The sequence below is a fragment of the Mastacembelus armatus genome, chromosome 16 (assembly GCF_900324485.2).
Source record: "Mastacembelus armatus chromosome 16, fMasArm1.2, whole genome shotgun sequence".
Taxonomy (NCBI): domain Eukaryota; kingdom Metazoa; phylum Chordata; class Actinopteri; order Synbranchiformes; family Mastacembelidae; genus Mastacembelus; species Mastacembelus armatus.
In genome coordinates, this window is record NC_046648.1 from 3,685,430 (window position 1) to 3,705,782 (window position 20,353).

The window sequence follows — 20,353 nt, forward strand, 5'->3', positions numbered from 1 at the left end:
TCTGACTGACTCTGACCCAAGGAGGAACTGCTCCTCCCACATCCTTTTCATGTCTCTGTTATCGCATGGAAAGTTTTCTCCTGCTAGAGATGCATTGACTGTGGGAAAAAATGTATCTTTGCCATCTGAGCTTATCTTTCCATCAAATATCCTGCTAGAAGAAGTGTTGGTGTTAGAGCATGTGCAGGTGGGGAGGTTATCAAACTCTGGGTGTGAAGCAATGTTGAACACAGTCAGAATACCCATGATGCCCCGTGTAGCAATTTGTCAAAATGAATTGTACTCAAGAATTTTATTAAGAACTTTACAGGGAAAAAATACATTTCAAAAGTCCTTGGTCTTCCATGTCTCTCCTTACATTCCTTTGTCTTTCTAATCTTTCTTCTGCTCTTTTTAATCTGTGACTTAATATGATTTAAAAATAAAATTTGAAATCTATGTGATTTTTTTTTTTTTTAAATAAATGTCTTCCCCCTTCCTACTTTCTATTTCTATACATGTCTCTCTCTTTCTGGCGTGGTTTTAAAATACTTCTCAAAGAATCTACTCAGCTGCTGCGCTTTGATAAATTGCTGGCCAGGTGCTGCCCCAATTTGTCTTCATCATTAATTTTTACTGGTCTGTAACCTATCTGTCATTGAGCAGCACCCCTAAGCAGAGGTTTTGATGTGTTCATGTGTGCGTGTACCTATACAGCTTACACTTGCTTAAACCCTCTATTAATTGAAAAGGCCTAAGGCAGTTGGGAGAAAAGTGAACTAGAAACACCATTTTTTTAAAAACTATTTCAGTTCTCCTTTGTGTGCGTCTTTGAGGGTTAGTCACTGAGGGTAACACCTGCACAGTCATGATTTAGTCACCTCGAGCACTCAGTTTAGAATTATTGTGGACAAGTCAGCAGTGAGAACTTGGCACCACATTTGCTTGAAGAAACATGAACAGATACAGAAACAGACCTGGGACAATGACCATGCCATGCCTGTGCATGAGATGTTGGGCTGTAACATCCTCGGTGAGAGAGAGCACATTGTATCCTTTCTGTGTATGTTTCAAACCTGACTTGCAGGATTTCCAGACTCTGTTGGCAGATATCTCAACTCTGGGAGAAAGAGATCTAACAATTTATGTTCAAAGCTACAGAGTGATCGATTGCACAGTCAACTGTCAATGTGTTTACAGTGGGTGGAGGCTTGCAGGTGTTATGGGTTGAAGTAAGGTAACGCCAACTCAGGTGTTCATGGTGAAGCTGATATAATGCAGTGTGATCTCAAATTGATAATATGTGTCACACCACCAAGGGTGGAGCAGACTGTGATGTTTTTGTTATGAGTGTTTTGGTGCATGCATTTGTATATATAAATATATATATATATATACATACATATATATATATATATATATATATATATATATATATATATATATATATATATATATATACATATATATGTATATCACAGGTGTGGTTTGTGAGGACGAGGAAGAGGAGATAGAGATGGAAGAGGACCACGGGATGGCAAATAATTTGTGTCTGTCTCACACAGATGGACGCTACTTAATGCATGCCTGCTGACACACCTTCGGGTAGACTGTATGCTATCTGCCCTAGCCTGCTTTAAAAAAACTTAATTCCTTCTGTTACTTGTGTGTGTGTGTGTGTGTGTGTCTCAAATAAAAGCACAGAGGATTTAATCAGCATCCTGCTCCATATGCATTGCAAAGCAAAGTAACTGACAGTGAAGAAGCAACAAAAAAGACAGAGAAGGTTGATTAGGGAATGGCTGGCACAATGGACATTGGGTGGATGCTTGTGTGTGAAGACGTTAAGAACACAGACAAGACAAAATATTCCTGAGGCGTAAAGAAATGCTTATTAATGGCATCTACTAGATCAGGTAAAAGAGGAATAAACATTCCTGAAATAATCTTTATGAGATAGCTCTTTGCTGTAACTACTTTGTTATCCCTTTTGGTGAAAAGCCTGGGACAGTTAGCGTGGTAATACATGAAGGTGCTTGCTCTTGCTTTAATTTGAAATTTACAAATAAAGAGGAGAAAATCGTGTTAAGAAAAAGCACCATCACCTTCTACTGGAGCACATTCCACAACAAAATGTATGAAACATTATTGGACAAAAATACCATACAGTAGTGCTTTACGTTTTTTGGGTGTATACAATCTAGGTTTGATGGGAGCACTACATTACTTTAATATGTCATATTTTATTATTTTGTTGGAGTTATACTTCATTTGAAGAGAATTTATTATAGTCCAAGCTCACATTTATTTACATTTGGGCCGATGTGTCACAGTGTTAAACCTAAAACAGAATGTGGGTGCAGTTTGAACTTTGACCTGCTTAACTTCATTTATGTGAATATGGCATAAATATTTAAAATGGAAACCACCACAGCATAGTGTGGCTGGATAATAAAAGTTACATTACATACATGATGAACCTAAACAAAGGCATTTCTCTAGCATTCTGTTAATGAGCACTGGCAGTTAATGAAGTTTTAATTTACACCTAATCAGATCCTGTAAGCCATGCCCAGTTGCCTTGGACCGTGCAGGGAGCAGAGGGGCCAAAACACTGGCTCCTCTGAGACCACCACTCCACTCTCATTAATGTTTAGAGGTCTCTGCTCCTCCTTGTTGGCAGACGGCTTTCCAAATGTAGCTCTGAGCAAGTTAGCATGTAATTCAAATGTTGTTTTTTATGTCAGATCCTCTTTGTTACATGGTTAAATACTGACAGACAAAGATTGACTGGTAAAAAGGAAAAAAATCATGCAAAGACATCAGCTGGATTTAAAATGACAAATGTTTCAGATGAAATCTGATGGAGTACCAATAATTTATAGGTTTATATTTTCCACACATAATAATCAAATGTTTGACAGATGATGCAGGACCATCAAAAGATAGCAGCTGACTTGTAAAAATCCAAACATCCCCAAATGTTAATGAAAACACATTTGTTATACAACAAAAACTCTCTTAAAAAATGTCCAATTCTTAATCCAGGCTAATGATAGTAATTTCTTTTTCGTGCCTTTTCAGTTTACATGGTGCATATCCTATTTAGCACTGTCTGTATATTAGCAGATCTCCACCCTCTGTATGTAATCACACTAACTTTTGTTTCAAAATATTCAGCTAATATAAATTTATGATCAAGACACATTGCATTTCGAGAAACTCATCTACTCGATTGAATTGCAGCATTTCAAAATCATGTGCAAGAAATATTATTCCTTATACCTTCCTTAACTCCTGTACTTCTTTCATGGAGATGCATAATTCTCCACACAACACCCCAAACTGACAGCTTTCTTTTATCTGTATTTTCCCCAGTTCTTATACTATACAAGACAGGTAGTGAGTATTATGGATTTTTCAAAATAACTTGTCAGTTGTAGCAGCACAGCAACTGTCATATGATCGACATTACAAATGGAAAATGTTTTCAATTCTTTGAAGTGAGTAGCTTTTTATATTTCTTTTCACACTGCTGCAGACTTCTAAAGTTTGCTGTGGTGAAGAAAACGCATTTGTTTCTATCAGGACAAATTTTCTTGTTCCCATTTTCTGCTCCTGCACGTATAATCACCCAAATCCAAATTATTTATTGCCCATAGGTTAACGTTTATAAACACTACTGCTAATGCTTGTTATTGCAGCAGTCTTTCTTTTTGGGCACAGTAAACACTTAAAAGTATGGTACTATCAACTTGCAAGTCAAATAACAAGGATGGGCTGAAGAGACTGAATTCAGGTGAAGGCATTTCACTTGAGGTTGCACTGACATGCTTTTTAATTAAAGTTTTCCCACAAATCTTTGTTCCAAAGACCTGTGAGGTAAAATGAATCATAATGGCTTGTGTGTGTGTGTGTGTGTGTGTGTGTGTGTGTGTGTGTGTGTGTGTGTGTGCGTGCATGTAATGTTGGACCTAAAGTAAAAAGAGGCCTTATTTTCACAGTAATGCAGTTTTTTTTAACCTAGGCCTGCAAAGACTTCACATCTTTTGTTTAACATGTCTGTGTTGGTTGTTACTTGACAGCTCTTGTCTCTTTGTATAAGGAGAAAGTATTAGTGGGAGAAAAATAAATCCTTAATAATGATTTATAAAACACTCAAATTGGTGTTGTTTTTATGGGAGTGGTGGGTTTGTACATTATACAGCATCACTGAAACAAAACCTTTAACTGTCTTAATAAACCAGGGATGGTAAATTAAATAATGTATGTCAAAGTAGGTCTGAATATCAAGCGTAACACTTAAAGAAAAGATATATGTGTATATGTATGCATCAAGAGTATAACTGTACATTATAAATCACATTGACAAAAACTACATAAGGTTAATGAAAATAGATATAAAATAGTAATATGCTACGCCTTCTGGAAGTGTGCAGTTTGATCTCAAACCCCCCTACTCTCCCACCCTCCCTTAACTCCTCACGCCCTGATCACCTATACTTGAATAACACTATATGTTTCCTTGATATCTGATCTGCTCTGTGGTCTCTCTAGCTGATTTTTGGTCTCCCCTTAAATGCAATTCAGTGGATCATATAAGTCATCCCCCTCACTGGCCAAATGTCCTAACTGCATACTTTCTCATGAGAGGGAGAACTCAATCTGTGCATAGTGTGAAATCTACGATATGTCATAGCAGCCCCATCAGCTGTGCCGTTCATTCACGTACTGTATTGTTGACTCAAAATAAAGATAGTTTGGTTTCACTCTTCATAAAGATTGCGAGAGAAGCAGGATCAGTTTCCAGTTAATACACTGTCAACTGAAAAGTGTTTTCTCCAAGGACGCTACATTTACGATTGTTTCAGTGTCCACTGGTGGAATGAAAGAAATGAAATATTATATAGTCGGTTGGTGACAGACTGAAATGAGAAAATGTACCAGTGTGGCTGACGTTTACTGACGCAGGACCCAAAGGTCAACATTGTCATAAGGTCATGAGACGTTTCTCTTTTAAGTGTATTAGAGTGATTGTGGTTCTGCAGTTGCATGCAAACATGACTGCAATAGTGATGGGCTCTCTGTATACTGTTACTGCTTATTTATAACGTACTGCATATAAAACTGCAGAAGTTTAAGGATGATAATAACTTTAACAATGATAATACCTAATTGCTGATTCCCGTGCCTTTAACAATGCTTAACAATGTCTCTGAGAGTTACATATTAAATAGAAACTAGCATAAATTAAGTTATCAAGCTGACACTATAATCACAAAAGATAATATACAAACTTGTGAACAATCACCAAGATGTGAGATGTTACAAGGTAGGAAGGAGCTTTTCACTTCTTTATGAATGCAACTCATAAAAATGCTGCACTAAGCTTAATCTGACATATTAAAGGCACTTTTGGCTTAAGCATTTGATAATAAACAGATTTAGAACAGATGAGTGTGGCATCTCTTTCTTTCGCTCGCATTCTCTCGGTTTTTGCTCAGTCAAACAGAAGTAACAGCAACTGCCAGCAACACGTTTTGACATCTGCTGTTGGTGGCAGTATTTCATGACAAACATCCACACTGCCTGTCTACATCCACATTTGACACGAATGTGTAGCCGTCATCACAGCTTCCACAAAGCAGCTACAGGACGGTAAGCCGCAAATCCTATTTTTGACCACAGCCGATAATTCTTGCAAAAACCAGAGAGTCAATATTTTATCACAGGGGTACAGCAAACACATGCAGATGCATTGTTGGTATGTTTCCCTCTTAAATATTGATTCCTAAGCCACTCTGCAGCCATCTGGTCTGTGGAGTATAATCTATACGCACACACACAGACACACAGAACTACATGTGCAAATGCATCTCTCTCAAACACTAAGGCGTATAAAAATTACCACACATGCTAGTTTGCAGACACATTAGTATGTTTTTTTTTACCACTATGCACACAGACACACAAAGACACAATCATACAAACACACAATTACTTGCACTTGATTCCCTCACGCCCATGCTCAGAAGGAAGGAGCCATTTTTCGAAAAAAAAAAAAAAAAACAGAGTAACAAAACACATAAAACAGTCCAATTTGTTTTGTTCTGGACACCAAATATAATTTTACATGTTGCTCTAAACCACATGTTGCCTACAACAATGGCCTTGTGTTCCACTCATTTCCCTCTTTCTTTATATGTCACCACTGAAGTGCCTTTGGACAGCTTCAAGCTACAGATATTGGTACAGCTCCTCCTACCTACTATACAAGCACATTTTTTCACCAGCATAATTGTATTAGAATGCACCTCCAATCCTCTGTAACAGAAAGATGTAAGCCGCTTCACTTGCTTGTGGACGGATCAACAGTCTCTCTTTTAAAAGCCTTGCAAAGCTGTGTGTGTACATATACAGTATGTGCATGCACAGTTGTCTGTGTACACTGACTGCAACGCAATACTACACACATTCCTTCCCCTCAAACACACACACACACACAATCACACAGTATAAGCAGAACCACCTCTGTGTAGTGTGATTAGGTATAGCTATTGCTGAATTGTGCTGAGCACAGCCAGGGCATTGCTGAGGATTGGGTTGCGCTGTCTCCACACACACAGAGAAGACACACACACACACACACACAAACACTGAGTCTGTCTGTCTCCACCTTGTCTTTAGCCACTCGCCAGGAAGCAGCTGGACTGAATATCTGAGTGCCTTTAATGAATTGAAATCTTTTGGGTGTGAGGATCCTGTAATTAAATGAATGAGACTAATATTCCTGGGTGGGTTGTGAGTCAAAGGAGGATTGTCCTCAGAGATAGAGATAGAGGATGGTACAGAGAGGGAGGGAGAGACAGAGAGGAGTGTGCTTGGCCCAAAGTGCAGTGTCCCCGTTTTCCATCCCCCTTCACCCTCCCCACCTCTTGGGGAATAACCCTGCTTAGAGCAGAGAAGGAGTACAGTTGGAGCTTCTCAAGAGGGAAATGAGAGAGGGGGAGCTATTTGCTGGTGGGTGGTAGAGATGTGGGACATTAGAGACTATAGCTTGAAGATTATGTTTCATTTACATTGAACTTTGGGTTTGACCTTCCAACTAGTACCTAAGACAGTGGTAATAAACATAAGCTGCAGATTTACTACACCATGAATTCCCATAGCTCAAGATTACATATTGATGGCATATTGTCACAATAATTTCAGCATCTAAAGTTATGTGAATAGTACCGTTGGCTTACCTTTATTTTGAACAAATTGTGCAGGCTTCAGTATCATAGTTATTCATCCTGATTCTTCTGTGTCAACTTTGTTGAATTGCATGAAAACCTTGGACTTTATTTTCATTAATTGCACTCTTCTGCTTCGACAGTTACATTTGTATGTATGTAAACTTGTATTAACCTCTGTGACCTATAAACTAGAGTTTGCAAAATTACAGTTTGATTGACCACTGCAATAGACTCTCAGATGACATTGCATTCAATGGAAAGCTGAGCCAAATTCAGTGTTTCGTCAGACTAGTCAGTTATGACCTTAATAATAATTCCTGAAAGCAAGTAGGTATCCAAAAAAAAAAAAAAAAAAAAAAAAAAAAAACTCCTGCAGGTTAATAATTTAAAGCTCTTTGAACTGCCTTGTTGTTAAAAGGTGCTGTACAAATAAATTTGCTTTGCCTTGCCTTATGCCTTAGTCTTGATCAAATATCACCTTGGCTGACATCTGGATTACACAGAGGTAAAACACTCACATGCAACCACCACTGCTACATAACTGCCTTTTTCTCATAGTGGGAAGCCAGTTAGGGAGAACTCATTAATAAATATGCTTGTGCAGAGTGTGGAAGCTTCGAGGGAAAGACTGAACTCTGTCAAAATATATGAGAAGAAGTAACTGGCAACTGTACTGTTCGTGTTTAGAGTACACTTACAGATGATCAGTTCAGTTTTGTAGAGAAGGGAGAGTGTTTTTAACATTTTCTAATATTTTATAATATCATGGCAAACATATGATTTTCATTACATTTTTTCAAGCTGGTTTTATAATTCAAATTAACATGACATGACTCATCATCAACTTTACTGATCGGCTGTTAACAGTCCCTTGATTCTGAAATATTGCAGTAACATTTTCTACACCTTTCACATTATGTACAAATTTATTATTTGTTATATTATGTTCAGTGCCAGTTCAGGAACTATGTAGCAAGGCTGTGTGTGCCTTTTGACTTTTTCACCTGCCTTATATCTAGATATTATTGAAGTGATGATGTTTAAATAGCATTTTGGCAGCTATACTTCCTCAGACTGTGCATTTAGGCTTGTTTTCTGGGCTATTCGCATTAAATGAGCATCTTAGGTCACAGTTTTTCTGCAGTACATTAAGAATTAAATAGTTTGATTTCCATGTTATGTCATTACTTTTAGGTTGAAAGCTGTAGAATCATGTGAAAAGTCATCATGACACTAAAGCGTACACTTAAAGCAAAGCTTCATTTAATTAACCGACAAGTCTGACAGATACTATTTATCATGAATCACTTGCCCGATATGTCTCAAAGAGTATGTGATGGGAAAAGGTTTCTGTGTAGATATGTTGAGCTCATTAATAAAGCATTCAGACAGACAGGAGGAGAAAACCACATTTCCTCATGTCTGTTTTATCCACTTGTTGAACTCGCTGATCTTAAAAGCTGACAGTTCGCAATTCAGGATGCAGGTTTAACTGGGTGTTAACTGCACTTAGACACATCACAGGGCATAGACAATCTGTCACTTCCTATGGATAAATATGTACATACATTTACCCTTTACACACACACACACACACACACACACCCACACGCAGACACTAGCATTGTCCAAATAGGAAAACACTGAAAAATATGTACTCAATTGGGGTTAAACCACATTAGAATTTTTACACACTATATATTAAGAAAAGTGATGTTGAAAGTTGCTTTGTATGTTGTGTTTATATATCTTTAATGCTTAGCTACTCCTTCCAGGTTTGTGTGTGTGGTGTGTACTGTCTGAACTGACCGTATTTACAAGCTTTGTTGTATTAGTGACAGAAATACACAGAGAGGTACATCCTGTTACTGTTCTTAATTTATGTCTCGTGTCACAACTCTGTCACTCGCACTCGGTCCAGTAGAGCATGCCCATGTGTGCTATTGAGAACTGGCCAATTAAGTTGCATATTCTTCATTAATGTTTTCCTTAAATATCATTCTAATAAATGGAAATTCACATAAACAGCAACATGAACCTGATAGATCAAACAGTCAACACGTGAAATAGATTTTGATTCAGAATTTCCTTCATTTTGTCTTGTTTTTACATTTTAATTGTGCTATTTACACATAAATTATATTCACATATCACATTTGCTAAGGCCCATTTGATTAAACTGAAATACCTGCTGAGAAAACAAGGATTTACCGAAACCATATATTCGTGTGTGTTATTATTAGAAGATACTGATACCTATCACAAAGGCACCTATGTTGTGTGATGTGTGTATGGGAATACATGCACAAAACTCTGTAGACTTAAACACACAGACACACAAAGACAGCATTAATCATAGCAATGGTACCATAAATTGCATTCTATGTCTTTTGCACCTCACCTTTTACATTCATTTTTACAGGAGTTTTCACGGCTGCCTCTAACACGAGCTTCCAGGTTTTGCCTGATTTACAGCCGAACGGTGCAGTCTAGTACTCTGAAGTGTTTACTCACTACAGGCATTAAACATAACTGTCAATTAGGAGTGGAAGTCGGGGCTCCTAATGGCCTTGTTTAGAGGGTTGTGTGGACAAGCATTAGCGTCTCTCAGTCTGAGAAAGTGTGCGTGTGTGTCTGTACGGTAGAGTAGGGAGTGCAAAGCCTGCATCAGTATGTATGTACATCTTTGTGTATGTGTGTGTCAAAAGCCTATACAGCTTACACCCCTTGATCATCCAGAGTAGTGAACATTTCACCTGACACCTTTACGAGAGGACAGGACCCCTAGACTCATTTTTGAAGTCCCCTGTTCACTTTGATGTGCGTTATTAAACACACCTGTACCTGATTTGTACGCCCCTCTATGTCGTCTTTTGCTCTCCCTTGAATATTAGTACTACTTACGGTTAAGTCTGAACATCAACAGTATTTATGGTTAGCTCTTAATGGCTGGATTTACCCTGAGAGACGTGAGTGTCAACTAAAGAAAGGTTCAATCAAAGGGTAATATATACTTTTTTCCTCACATTTATTCTCACTTTTACTTATTAATGGATTCTTCTGCTGTAAAAACAATTGAATTGTGGCTGATATACAATGTCTAATAAATTAAGGTTTACACATTTGAGTTTAATTTGGATAATATCCTATGTACTGTATTAAAATAGTCTAATCCTTGAGCCACCTTTAAAAAATGTTATAGATTTTCTTGCAGCTTTTTTTTTTCTGAATGGCTTGTCCATGGATATACCTGCATTACATCCCGCATTACATCCTGCATCCTGCAAGAAAGAGCTAATTGTTCTAGCTCGTGTTTTCTCACAAGAGACACAAGTGGAAATTTGTTCGCATCCAGACTAATTATATGCAAGTTGAATTTCAATATTATTTTCTTTTAACATCTTGGTGTCTATAATTCAGCTATTCTTACTGGACTCATCTACCAGCCCACTCCAATGATGACCACAGTTTCTGTTTATAAAATATAATAACCCCTATATTGCTATAATAAAACTTTAGCACCATTAACTTTCTGTTGGAGCAGCACAAAGGTGTGCAACAGAGATTAATGTCAGAAGCTTTTTGGAGGAGAAAGGGTTGATGGGAGGATAAAGGCTACAAAAGGCTCATGAATTATCTGCATATGCGAGCTGCTTATTTGATCAACGATAAGGGGAATGAGTCCACTTGCTCTCCAGTCTACACTCACATGAAGCCTGTGAGCCCTGTGATATCATCAATTTAGCTTTCAGTGACAACCAGTGCTTAGCATGGATGAACACACCTTTGTTGGTAAGCTACATGATAGGATTATGACTGTATTTGTTATGCAATGCATCAAATTAAAGAATATTTAGATATGTTCAAATTGTCCCTTTACTTCAAGGAAAAAGCCTTTAAAGACCTACTCTACAATTTTCTTGGCAATACAGAAAATTGTCTGCTTCGCCCTTGAGGATCAATATCTAGGCTGTGTCAAGGGCACCCTGGTTTCTTCTCCTAATAGTTTCATGAGTGTGAGGCAAAGAGCATGTTCTTCAAAAAGGACGGAAATGCCTCTGTACAATTGTGACTAATTGTGACATAAATTCACAATCATTTCATAACAGGCTTCACAGCTTGAGGTTTATCATGTGCAATGGAAGCCTTGCTCCCATTTTCACCTACCGTTGCTCTCAATCAAACAAAGAGGTGGGGTGGAAGTTTCTTTTCATGTGTTCAAAGGCGACCGTTTGCAGAGCATTTTTTTTAACAGAAACAATAACTCTTTTTATTGAGAACAAATGTTGACATTTGAAGGTAGCAGCAGCGGGTGAGAGAAAGAGGGGCAGGGCCCCTGTGTGCTTTGGAGAGTGCCTCTGGTACTATTTGACAACAGTGCACAGTCCCTGGGGGAGCCCACCTGAGAATAAAGAATGCATTTCAATAAATCAACTGCTAATGAAAGCGTTTAGACTGAAGAAGAAGAAGCTGGCCAGGGGCTATAGCATCCATGATTCCCATATATGAGGCTGCCAGAAAGGTGGAAATTCCAGGCAGTGGAAACAAAAATCATTAACAGTTTCAAAAACTCAACAGTATTTTTGAACCATAAAATACTCTTTTATGGCATATCTGATAGTGGGACAGCATTCAGTGCAACGTACACCATGAATGTATGTCACAGAGACTGCTGTCAGCCTAAAAGGTGGTTTAACTGAGTTTAGGTGGGTTTACTCTCCACCACATCCCTAGTGGCAGTCAAATATTACTTCCTTGGATGAAGCAAGGGGGAGGGAGGAGGAGGAAAACCAAGGTGAAAGGGAATCCCGTGAGATTTGGGCAACACTCAAGCTCAAATTCAACTGGAAAATGAAGGATTAGCTTTTAGTCTGGCTGGAAGCAACGGTGGAGGCCTCTTCTTTGAGGATGGAAATAACATGTATTTGATCTTTGAGTATTTCATTCTGGCTACAACTGTAGGTGAGAGAGTAGTGGAATTAATTTTCTATAATAATAATAATAATAATAATAATTTCTAAATAGTTTAATTAGCTGTGTGCTAAAATCCCCATAATAACCAAGCCATGATGAAGAGCAGAGGAAAACCTGTCCGATTAGAGCCCATCACACAGCCCACTGGAGCTGGCAGATGCTTAGATAGACGTTTATGGATTGCTCAGTGCCGTGCCGTAATGAAGCAGGCAGGGCTGACCCATCCTGAACCAGGCTAAAAAGCTCCAGGGACGGGCCCGCTGGGAGCCCATAATGCCCGATGCGTCCCCCGGCTGTATTAATCACACTAAAAAATAAATGTGTGGCAGGGTGAGGGGAGAGGGGAAAAGGGGAGAAAAATGAAATAAGTATGTCGTTTATCCCAATCAAGGTCGTGAATATGTGGCTGAGAGAGATTCCCCTGACCAGAATGAGGCCCTAAAAGAAAATGATGGTCCATTTAGAAAGAATGGATTGTGCAATCTGTGAAAACTCATAATGTTTATGAAAAGCGAGATTCATCAAGCATTTCCCATCTGCGTTTGACTGACAAAATAAAAGAACAATGAGCAGTGAATAAAAAATACCTCAGTGTTAAATACAGGTCTGTTATGAATAAAAAAAGATGACTCCCCAAGATTTATGTAATAGTTGGGAAAACAGTTTAATATTTTCTCCTTTGAATAATGGATATCATAGCCCGCCAGTACATTCATACTAGCGCGTTTTATTTTATTTACATTCAAATATATAAATTAGTAAAAGTACTCCTGATAACAAGATTGTAGCTTTTTCCCAAATGCGGCTCAAATAAAAACCGTCCATAATATATATATTTATATATATTTACAAAACAAACAGACGATGTCAGTTTCCCATTTTTGCAATACAACTTGCATAAATTATAGGCATCATTTCGCCATCATTTAAAAAAATAAATATCAAATGTAGGCTATTCCACTTTGAAGTCCTCAAGTTCACTTCAGCTTCGCCCGCCTTGCGTCCAAGACACCTCCTTTTACAAATAGGGTTTCAAAGAAAGGCCAAATTCTGTTTTCCACACGTAATATATCCCGAAATAATATATCGTGGCAAATAAGCAAACTACTGGAACCTGAGAAATAACATGTAAATCACATATAATGGGAAATATTTTAGTGTCAAACCAGATTTTTTTTTTTAAATCCACAATGCATCAAAACAAAACAACTAAAATAATGCAATACTAATCTGACAAACGTGTGTGCTGTAGAGAGTGACAGCCTGTTAGCTGAGGAAGCGGTAGCAGCTTTCATTCCGACTACATGGTGGCACTAGATCCGGTTTGGAGTAAAGGTTATGGGAGTTAAAACATGAGGCTAAAAGGTGGTGTCCTTTCTGGCTTTATAGTCAAAGCAATTGTGACACCTATCTGCAGACCATGGAAATAAAAAAAATCCCAGATGAAATGATCAACTCCCTCCCAAAAAAAAAAGTTTGTATACTGTATAGAGCAAGTGCTTAACAAAATCCCCACTGCCTAAATGCCAGATGAAAAAGAAAGTCTTTAGGTTTTCCAGCAGCAAGCCTTGAATGTGCGCAAGGAAAGCAGCCACAAAACACCCACCTAGAAGTGACATGTGAAGAATGCACGTAGCAAACTGACTGATTTGCTTGCTTTTGGCTGACCCTGTGTAATTACAATTATCCTAAACTGGAAGATAAGGTTTGGGCCCCACTGTGCACACGCACACATCAGAGGAAACATTAAAAAAATTCCTGCTCAAAGCTATGGCAACATTTCGCTGCTTATTGGATTCACAGACTGCCACTGTGTGCGTGCACGCGCGTGTCCGTGCGCGTGGTCAGGCTGACTGAGGCCTGACTTTGTTGGGCTTATTTTCCTCCTGCACGTTTGTTTGCTATAGGCTTTTTCTTATTACAGGCTGTCCCTACAAGTTCCCAATGCGAGCAAATTAAAATCCCGTCGCCTCCTTCTTAGTGATTCAGACAAATCAAAATATGTGTATAGTTCAAAAAACTAAGGACAACAACAAGTGGATTACTCCTGAAAAGTAACTGCATTGAAAACGAATTATAGGCCATAGTACACGTTCATTTGCTTAGATGGCGCTGTAACAATTTCCCTTCATGAGTTATTTAGTCCTAAAATCGTATTTATCTTAAGCACGTGAACATCTGCACATCGTGTCAGGTGCTGTTACTTGTTTCTCATGCAATACTGCTCATCATTTTCCTGGACCAAAGCGAAAGCAGCTAGATCATCCCATGGTGTGAAGACACATGAAGGTGATTCAAAGAAGAAAAAGCTGATTTGCATTAGAAACAAGTTAAATCATTCTGTTTGCACCTTGAAGCGATTTCCCTCTGGCGTTTAAGGAAGATACGATCTCAAGATTTAACATTGACTCAAAACTCTTATTTTGGTAACAGCGCATCATGTTATTACGTACCTTTCTTTGCTTCTAAATTTGCGGGTCTGAAATGCTGTTGTTGCTGCTGCTGCTCGACAGCTACAATCTGGTTTGGGTTATTTTTAACGAGGGGGGAGTCTGGCCTGTGTTTGGGGTTTGTGCTCCCCTCCAGAGCCTGGTGAGAGGAGCTCAGGCCCTCGTTTGCAGCTGCGGCGGCGGCGGCGGCGGCGGCTGCAGCCAGACTCACTCCAGATGAATTAGTATAACGCAGGATCCCTTGGCCCTGCAGGGGGCTGAAGTTGCCATAGTTTGTGTAATTGCTATAAAAGGGAGACGTGTAATAAATAGGTCTTCCAAGGATGGAGGGGGCCGCGTAAAGGGAGGGGGTAGTGGCAGTCGGGGAAGTGGTGGAGGGCGTGGGGGGCGTGAGGAGGCCGCCGCTGGAGGAGGGGCAGTTTGGTTGCCCAGGCTGCCCCAGTTGCTGTTGCTGATGTTGCTGCTTTTGGTCCGAGGTAGCAATCTCCGCCAGCGACCAGAGCTTGGGCTTGACTGTGGGGTTCTGAGGCGCCCCAGATGAAGGCCTGCTCTCAAGGCATGAAGACGATTTATTGGCGTTCATGTTGTTGCTATTGACGAGGCTCCGAGCCAAATCCTCGCGTTGGTTGTGGAGGTGGTGGAGATGATGGAGGTGGTGGTGGTGGTGATGGTGTTGGTGGTGACTGATAACTGGCGCTTCTACTCCTGTCAGAGGCGACGATGTGACGGGTTTGGGTGAAAGCTGAACCCGCGGGTCGTGGTTCTGCTCCTCGCCGTCTTCGTCGCATTTATCCCCGGCTTGTTCAGAGCCCACCCGACAGCTGGCCTTCTCCCCATCAGACTCTGCCGAGCAGGAGTGGTCCGTCAGAGTGTCCACATGCAGGCTGATACCTGCAACAGCCGAAATATTGAAATAGTTAATAATTACAATTAAAATAATTACCAAAAAAATAGAAAAACCAACTGAGTATCTAAAAAAGAAAAATGGGAAACAATCAAATCAAAATGTAAAACGACAGACACACAGGTCAGTCCTATTAAATATTAATGACCAGTATTCTAAAATAAAAACAAAACTATAATCTGAGAATCTCTCCAAATAATTTCATGAACTATCTACTGAATGTATCTTGTAGTCAAGAACATTTCCTGTACGTGTATAATCAGCTCTATAATCCACCCAATCAAGTTTGAATTATTAAGATAGTCAGTATTTTAGAAAAGATTAAATAATATGCTGAGATTAGGCTTCTTTATATGACACTATTCTCTTTTACATAATCATTCAAAAATGTCAAGAACAGTCTAATATCACTGAGGTCACTCATGGTGATTACTGTGTTATGTGTCTATTGTGCCAGTAATCTGCCATTAATCATTAAAAAATTACTGTCGATCTTAATATGGTCATTCTGGTTCTTCTGTTCGACCTCGTTTTAATTAAATAAATTCAACACGGTTACTAAAACAACACACGAGGCTTAAACTACATTGTAAACTATGTGTTTTAAATGAATATATTATTGTTTTTGTTTTATTGAATTATTTCATGTTCTTGCTGTTATTACTAGGTCGTCCCTGCATTCGTCCCTGCCTGTCATCATGTCCTGAATTGTTAAATGGATGACTGGCTCGGTCGCCAGACTATACTCCACCTTCATCCTCCGCTGAAGCCTCGCTGTTATCCAGGGTCTTCTCAGAGCGCTCCACCTCTTTCCTCTCTCCGTCCCCGTCCTCCTCGTCCTCGTCTTCGCTCTTGTTCCTGGGCGCCCAGGTCATCTTGTTCTCCTTCTTGAGCCTCCGCCTGGCGTTGGCGAACCATGTGGAGACCTGCGTCAGGGTCATCTTGGTGATAATAGCCAGCATGATCTTCTCTCCTTTCGTCGGGTACGGGTTCTTCCTGTGCTCCTGCAGCCAGGCCTTCAGGGTGGCCGTGGCGTCCCTGGTGGCGTTTTTGCGGTAAGCCGGGTCGTTGAGTTGGTAGGGGTACCCTGGATTCCCGTATGGGTGGTAACTTAATGCCCCAGCCATGCCCGTCGTGTGGGCGTCATATGGAGAGCTCTGGAGAAAAGTTGAAAAACGCACATTTGCTTTCAAGTGCCGAGTTTTAAAATGACATTCTCCCCTAAGATATTTTAAAATGACAATTCTGTGACTTGTAATCAAATGTCATATTTACAAAGCCACTTCATACAGATAATTTAATCCATAAACAAATTTTCTACTTGTCTTAAAATTTCTGAAACAGTTCTGATCAGTGTTGTCATGTGGTTTTGGAAACCTTTCGGGACACGTGAGAAGGAACAGTAAAAAAAAAAGTATAAATGCATCAGGCAACTTAAGCTTTTGTTTTCCAATGAAAGGAAGTTTAATACTGTAATATATTATCTACTTGCGATGAGTGGCAAAAATAAACCGACTATCACTATTTCCTAAATATTTTTTTGACCATTTATCAACCCTGGTCACACAGTCTGTCACAAAAATCACCGTGGTAGTAAACAGGGGCAGTAAAGACACAAGAGCAGGCCGCAGAAAGGCATTAACTAATGGGTAACTAATGGTCTAGATCATTATCGGATTAACTAATAACAGAGCTCCCCTTAATATAGTCGTTAAGATAATAAAAAGGAAATTTCAGTTTTCTGTAATTACCTATTAACTTCCCCATTTTCTTTCGATGGCTGCTTTTTGTTTTGCAGCAGCAGCTCCAGTGTGTTAACACATCTTCCCTTCGCAGCATTACAAATCCCATTAGCAAATCACTGGCTATGCACCTTTCCTAAAACGCTTGAAGTGCCCTGTGACATTAGCACCGCGAGTCATGCTTTTCATGTTAAAATTCCGTTTATTCAACTTAAAGTAACGTCAGCGACTTCACCCCCTGGCGATTTTAATGACCGCTGACGAAAGAGTTACAGCTTGTGTTTTATTAATTTAATCTATAACACATAAATTCACTTCTTAGAAGCTAAAGGCTCAAATAAAAATCTTATGCGTCCAGTTTTACATAATTAGATGCGCAGCGAGTGTTAAGCGTTGGTCAGGCCGTTACACTTCATGTTAAAAATCCCATTCAAGCCAAGGGCACCAAGGGTTTTATAGTGAGGACCCAACCACTAGGCCATTAGGTATGAATGTATAGCACTCAATGGAAAAGTTCCGCAAGCACTTATTGGTAAATGAATCATAACAACAACACGGTGAACCAAATAACTGCGGAAGACTTCTCAACATGCTTACGCGATTAACAACTTTAATACGCCGACACTTTCAGCTACGCTGGAGCTTTATCGTACAGAGTCTTACATGAGTATGTGAGCTGTTTTACCATATACGATGGGAATCCCGTGGTTGGATCCGCGGAGTATGACAGTGGACTGGAGAAGCCTGCACCGGCCGAGGCGGAGAAAGCAGCCGATCCAGGATAAGGGCTGAAGGCTGAGCCAGAGGACGACCTCGCCAAGTCTTCATTTCGCGGGGCAGCCAGAGCCGAGGCTCCGTAAGCCGGACACGAATAAAGAGCCAGCGAGCCCGGGGGCTGGTAGAGGTAACCCTGAGGATAGGACATTGGTGAGCGTATAGATCGCCGATTCCAAAAAGGGAGGAAAAAACGCGCAGGGCGGCGGGCAACAGCAGCCAAAATAATAAACAATCAACTCAATAATCAGCCGTGCAAACAGTCATCAGACAATGGAAATAAAAAAAAGTCCTCCCTCCACAGCCCCCTTACTGGGAGAAAAAAACCCGAAAGATCTGTTAAAGTGCCCACATTGAGGCAATGTGGCATGCGTCTTGATCCCCTAGCGTCCGATGTTTTTAGTACGCAGCACTATGAAGTGAGGAGTTAGGAGGGAAGGAGCCAGTGGAGTTTCAGACACAGAGTGTTGGGGGAAACCGGAGCTGTCACTCCAGCTCATCTGAATATCCCATCCCCGCCCCCTTTCTGCCTCAAAGAAATGGAGCCTCGGAACAAAACCAAAGTCCACACTGCAAAGAGTAGAGTCTCTGTCTTGACCAGGGTGTTTTGGTTTAACGTGGAATTGTGAAACTTATTTTAATAAACAGAGTCTGACAAATTGACCCGCTGGATGCCATAATAATGTGACTGTTGTTCATTCAGAATAAAAGATATACAGCTGCTCTCTGTCTTATTTGTAATTTGTTTCAGGAAAATTTACCACAAAGCTCATTTTGGGATTTTCTTCTGGATTTCATTATTTCAGTTATTGTTTATTTTATTTTATTTTATTTTATTTATTTACTTGTTTTTGGAAGTACAGGACGCAAATAGATTAACTGGGGGGAAAGAGACGTTATACCACATTAGTCACCTGTTTCAGCCAATGCCGGGTGATTATTTAAATTGTTTTAAAGTTAGGCTGATTGAGGAACACATCGTCTATCTGATCAAATCTTGCGTTTAACATTCTCATAACAACTGTGCAAGAATGGAGGGGAGGAGAAAGAGAGAGAGGGTGTAAGATAGCCAGTGCTCTTCCCATGCATCTGGTTATTTCGTCAGTCCAGCAATCAAACGCGGACACATCACAGGTGAATGTGCGCGCTTGTCCGGCACTGCCCGATCTGCCCTGCGGGAGGCGTACCCAGCTCCTCCATTTTCAACACTTAACGCATCGCAAAAACGCTTATGCCTTGTTATTACAACAAATCTGAAGTGTGCTAGTTGTATTATGAAGGACCTGTACTCCCCTCTATTGATACACGTGCCGTATCTCCAGCACTAACAGCGCTTTTGGAGTGTGAATGTGACTGTATGTGTGCGCACTGATCTTGGGTGAGTTTGAGAGTTTTCGCTCATGCAGTACTTTTGCCGGTGTGCACGGGCACTGTGTCTTTGTGTGCGCTTTTGGACTTGTCTGCCTGTAAAACAGGGCAAAGCCTTGTCCTTTATTATTGTGATTACAGCATTATGACCTCTGTTGGAGACAAGCGATACAGCACAGCATGTTGGACACCTGAAACTGTGACAGCGGTTTTGGAACGGACGGTCAAGGTGGCCGCTATTGGGAAGTAGAGTGGCCTGGCAGTCATTCTCATCAGTATTCATCCAATTGAATGTATTCATCCATCAGGTGCTTGTTCCTCCACTGCAGTGTGGTCTGGCAGCGTTGTAAACAGGAGCAGCACGATTTAAATAGCCGCAATACAGCTCGCCTGTTAGCAGAAATGACTAATTTGTTTACAGCACCGAAGTATACGCATGCATTTTAATGTACAAAAAACCAGGAGCACTACAAACATGAAATTAAAGAGGAGAGTCAGGACTCGAATTTTATCGACTACATAAAGTAAACATAAAGTATCCTAATATGTTTTAAACTTTGCAGTTTTCTTAATTAATGCACATCAGCCCACCTATGATAAATACAATAATATAATAAAGTGTAATATGTAAAGTGTTTATATATATTTATATATATAAATAAAGTGTGTCTCATTGATCGTAGCCCGTGACTGTAATATGCTAGTAAAAACAGGCAGATATTAACTGACATGAAATTAAGTTTAAATTTTAAGTTACATTTTCAAAGAGCATTATGTACATGTGACAGTAACTAAATGGTTGAAGCTTGACCCATAATTAAATAATGTATGAAAAGCTGTAAAAGTGGTCTACACATTTTCTTCAACTGGACAGTGTTCTCATTACACAGACTGTTGTATGAAGTAAATAGTAACATCACAGAA

The 20,353-nt window shown here is 39.8% G+C and overlaps 1 protein-coding gene across 2 annotated transcripts; it reads right to left on the reverse strand.

The window, feature by feature from the left end:
• Positions 1-12,995: 12,995 nt before the first annotated feature.
• Positions 12,996-18,507, reverse strand: irx2a (iroquois homeobox 2a). 2 transcript variants are annotated; one of them, XM_026294488.2, is made up of 3 exons: positions 17,973-18,507; positions 16,297-16,702; positions 12,996-15,532 (listed from the first exon to the last, which is right to left on the reverse strand). In XM_026294488.2, exons 1-3 carry the CDS (start codon positions 18,210-18,212, stop codon positions 14,637-14,639), a joined length of 1,542 nt encoding a protein of 513 aa, XP_026150273.1. In that variant the 5' UTR covers positions 18,213-18,507; the 3' UTR covers positions 12,996-14,636. The 2 variants fall into 2 exon arrangements, with proteins under 2 accessions (XP_026150273.1, XP_026150274.1); XM_026294489.1 differs by having other exon boundaries at positions 17,951-18,083.
• Positions 18,508-20,353: the final 1,846 nt, after the last annotated feature.

What these genes read in the sequence shown, in the direction of transcription:
- irx2a (XM_026294488.2), bottom strand. Translation starts at nt 18,212, where the DNA reads ATGTCCTATCCTCAGGGTTACCTCTACCAGCCCCCGGGCTCGCTGGCT. An exon ending in CGGGATTCCCATCGTATATG is followed by an intron (nt 16,703 to 17,972) that starts GTAAAACAGCTC and finishes ACTTTTCTCCAG; the next exon opens with AGCTCTCCATATGACGCCCA. An exon ending in GGCTTCAGCGGAGGATGAAG is followed by an intron (nt 15,533 to 16,296) that starts GTGGAGTATAGT and finishes CGGCTGTTGCAG; the next exon opens with GTATCAGCCTGCATGTGGAC.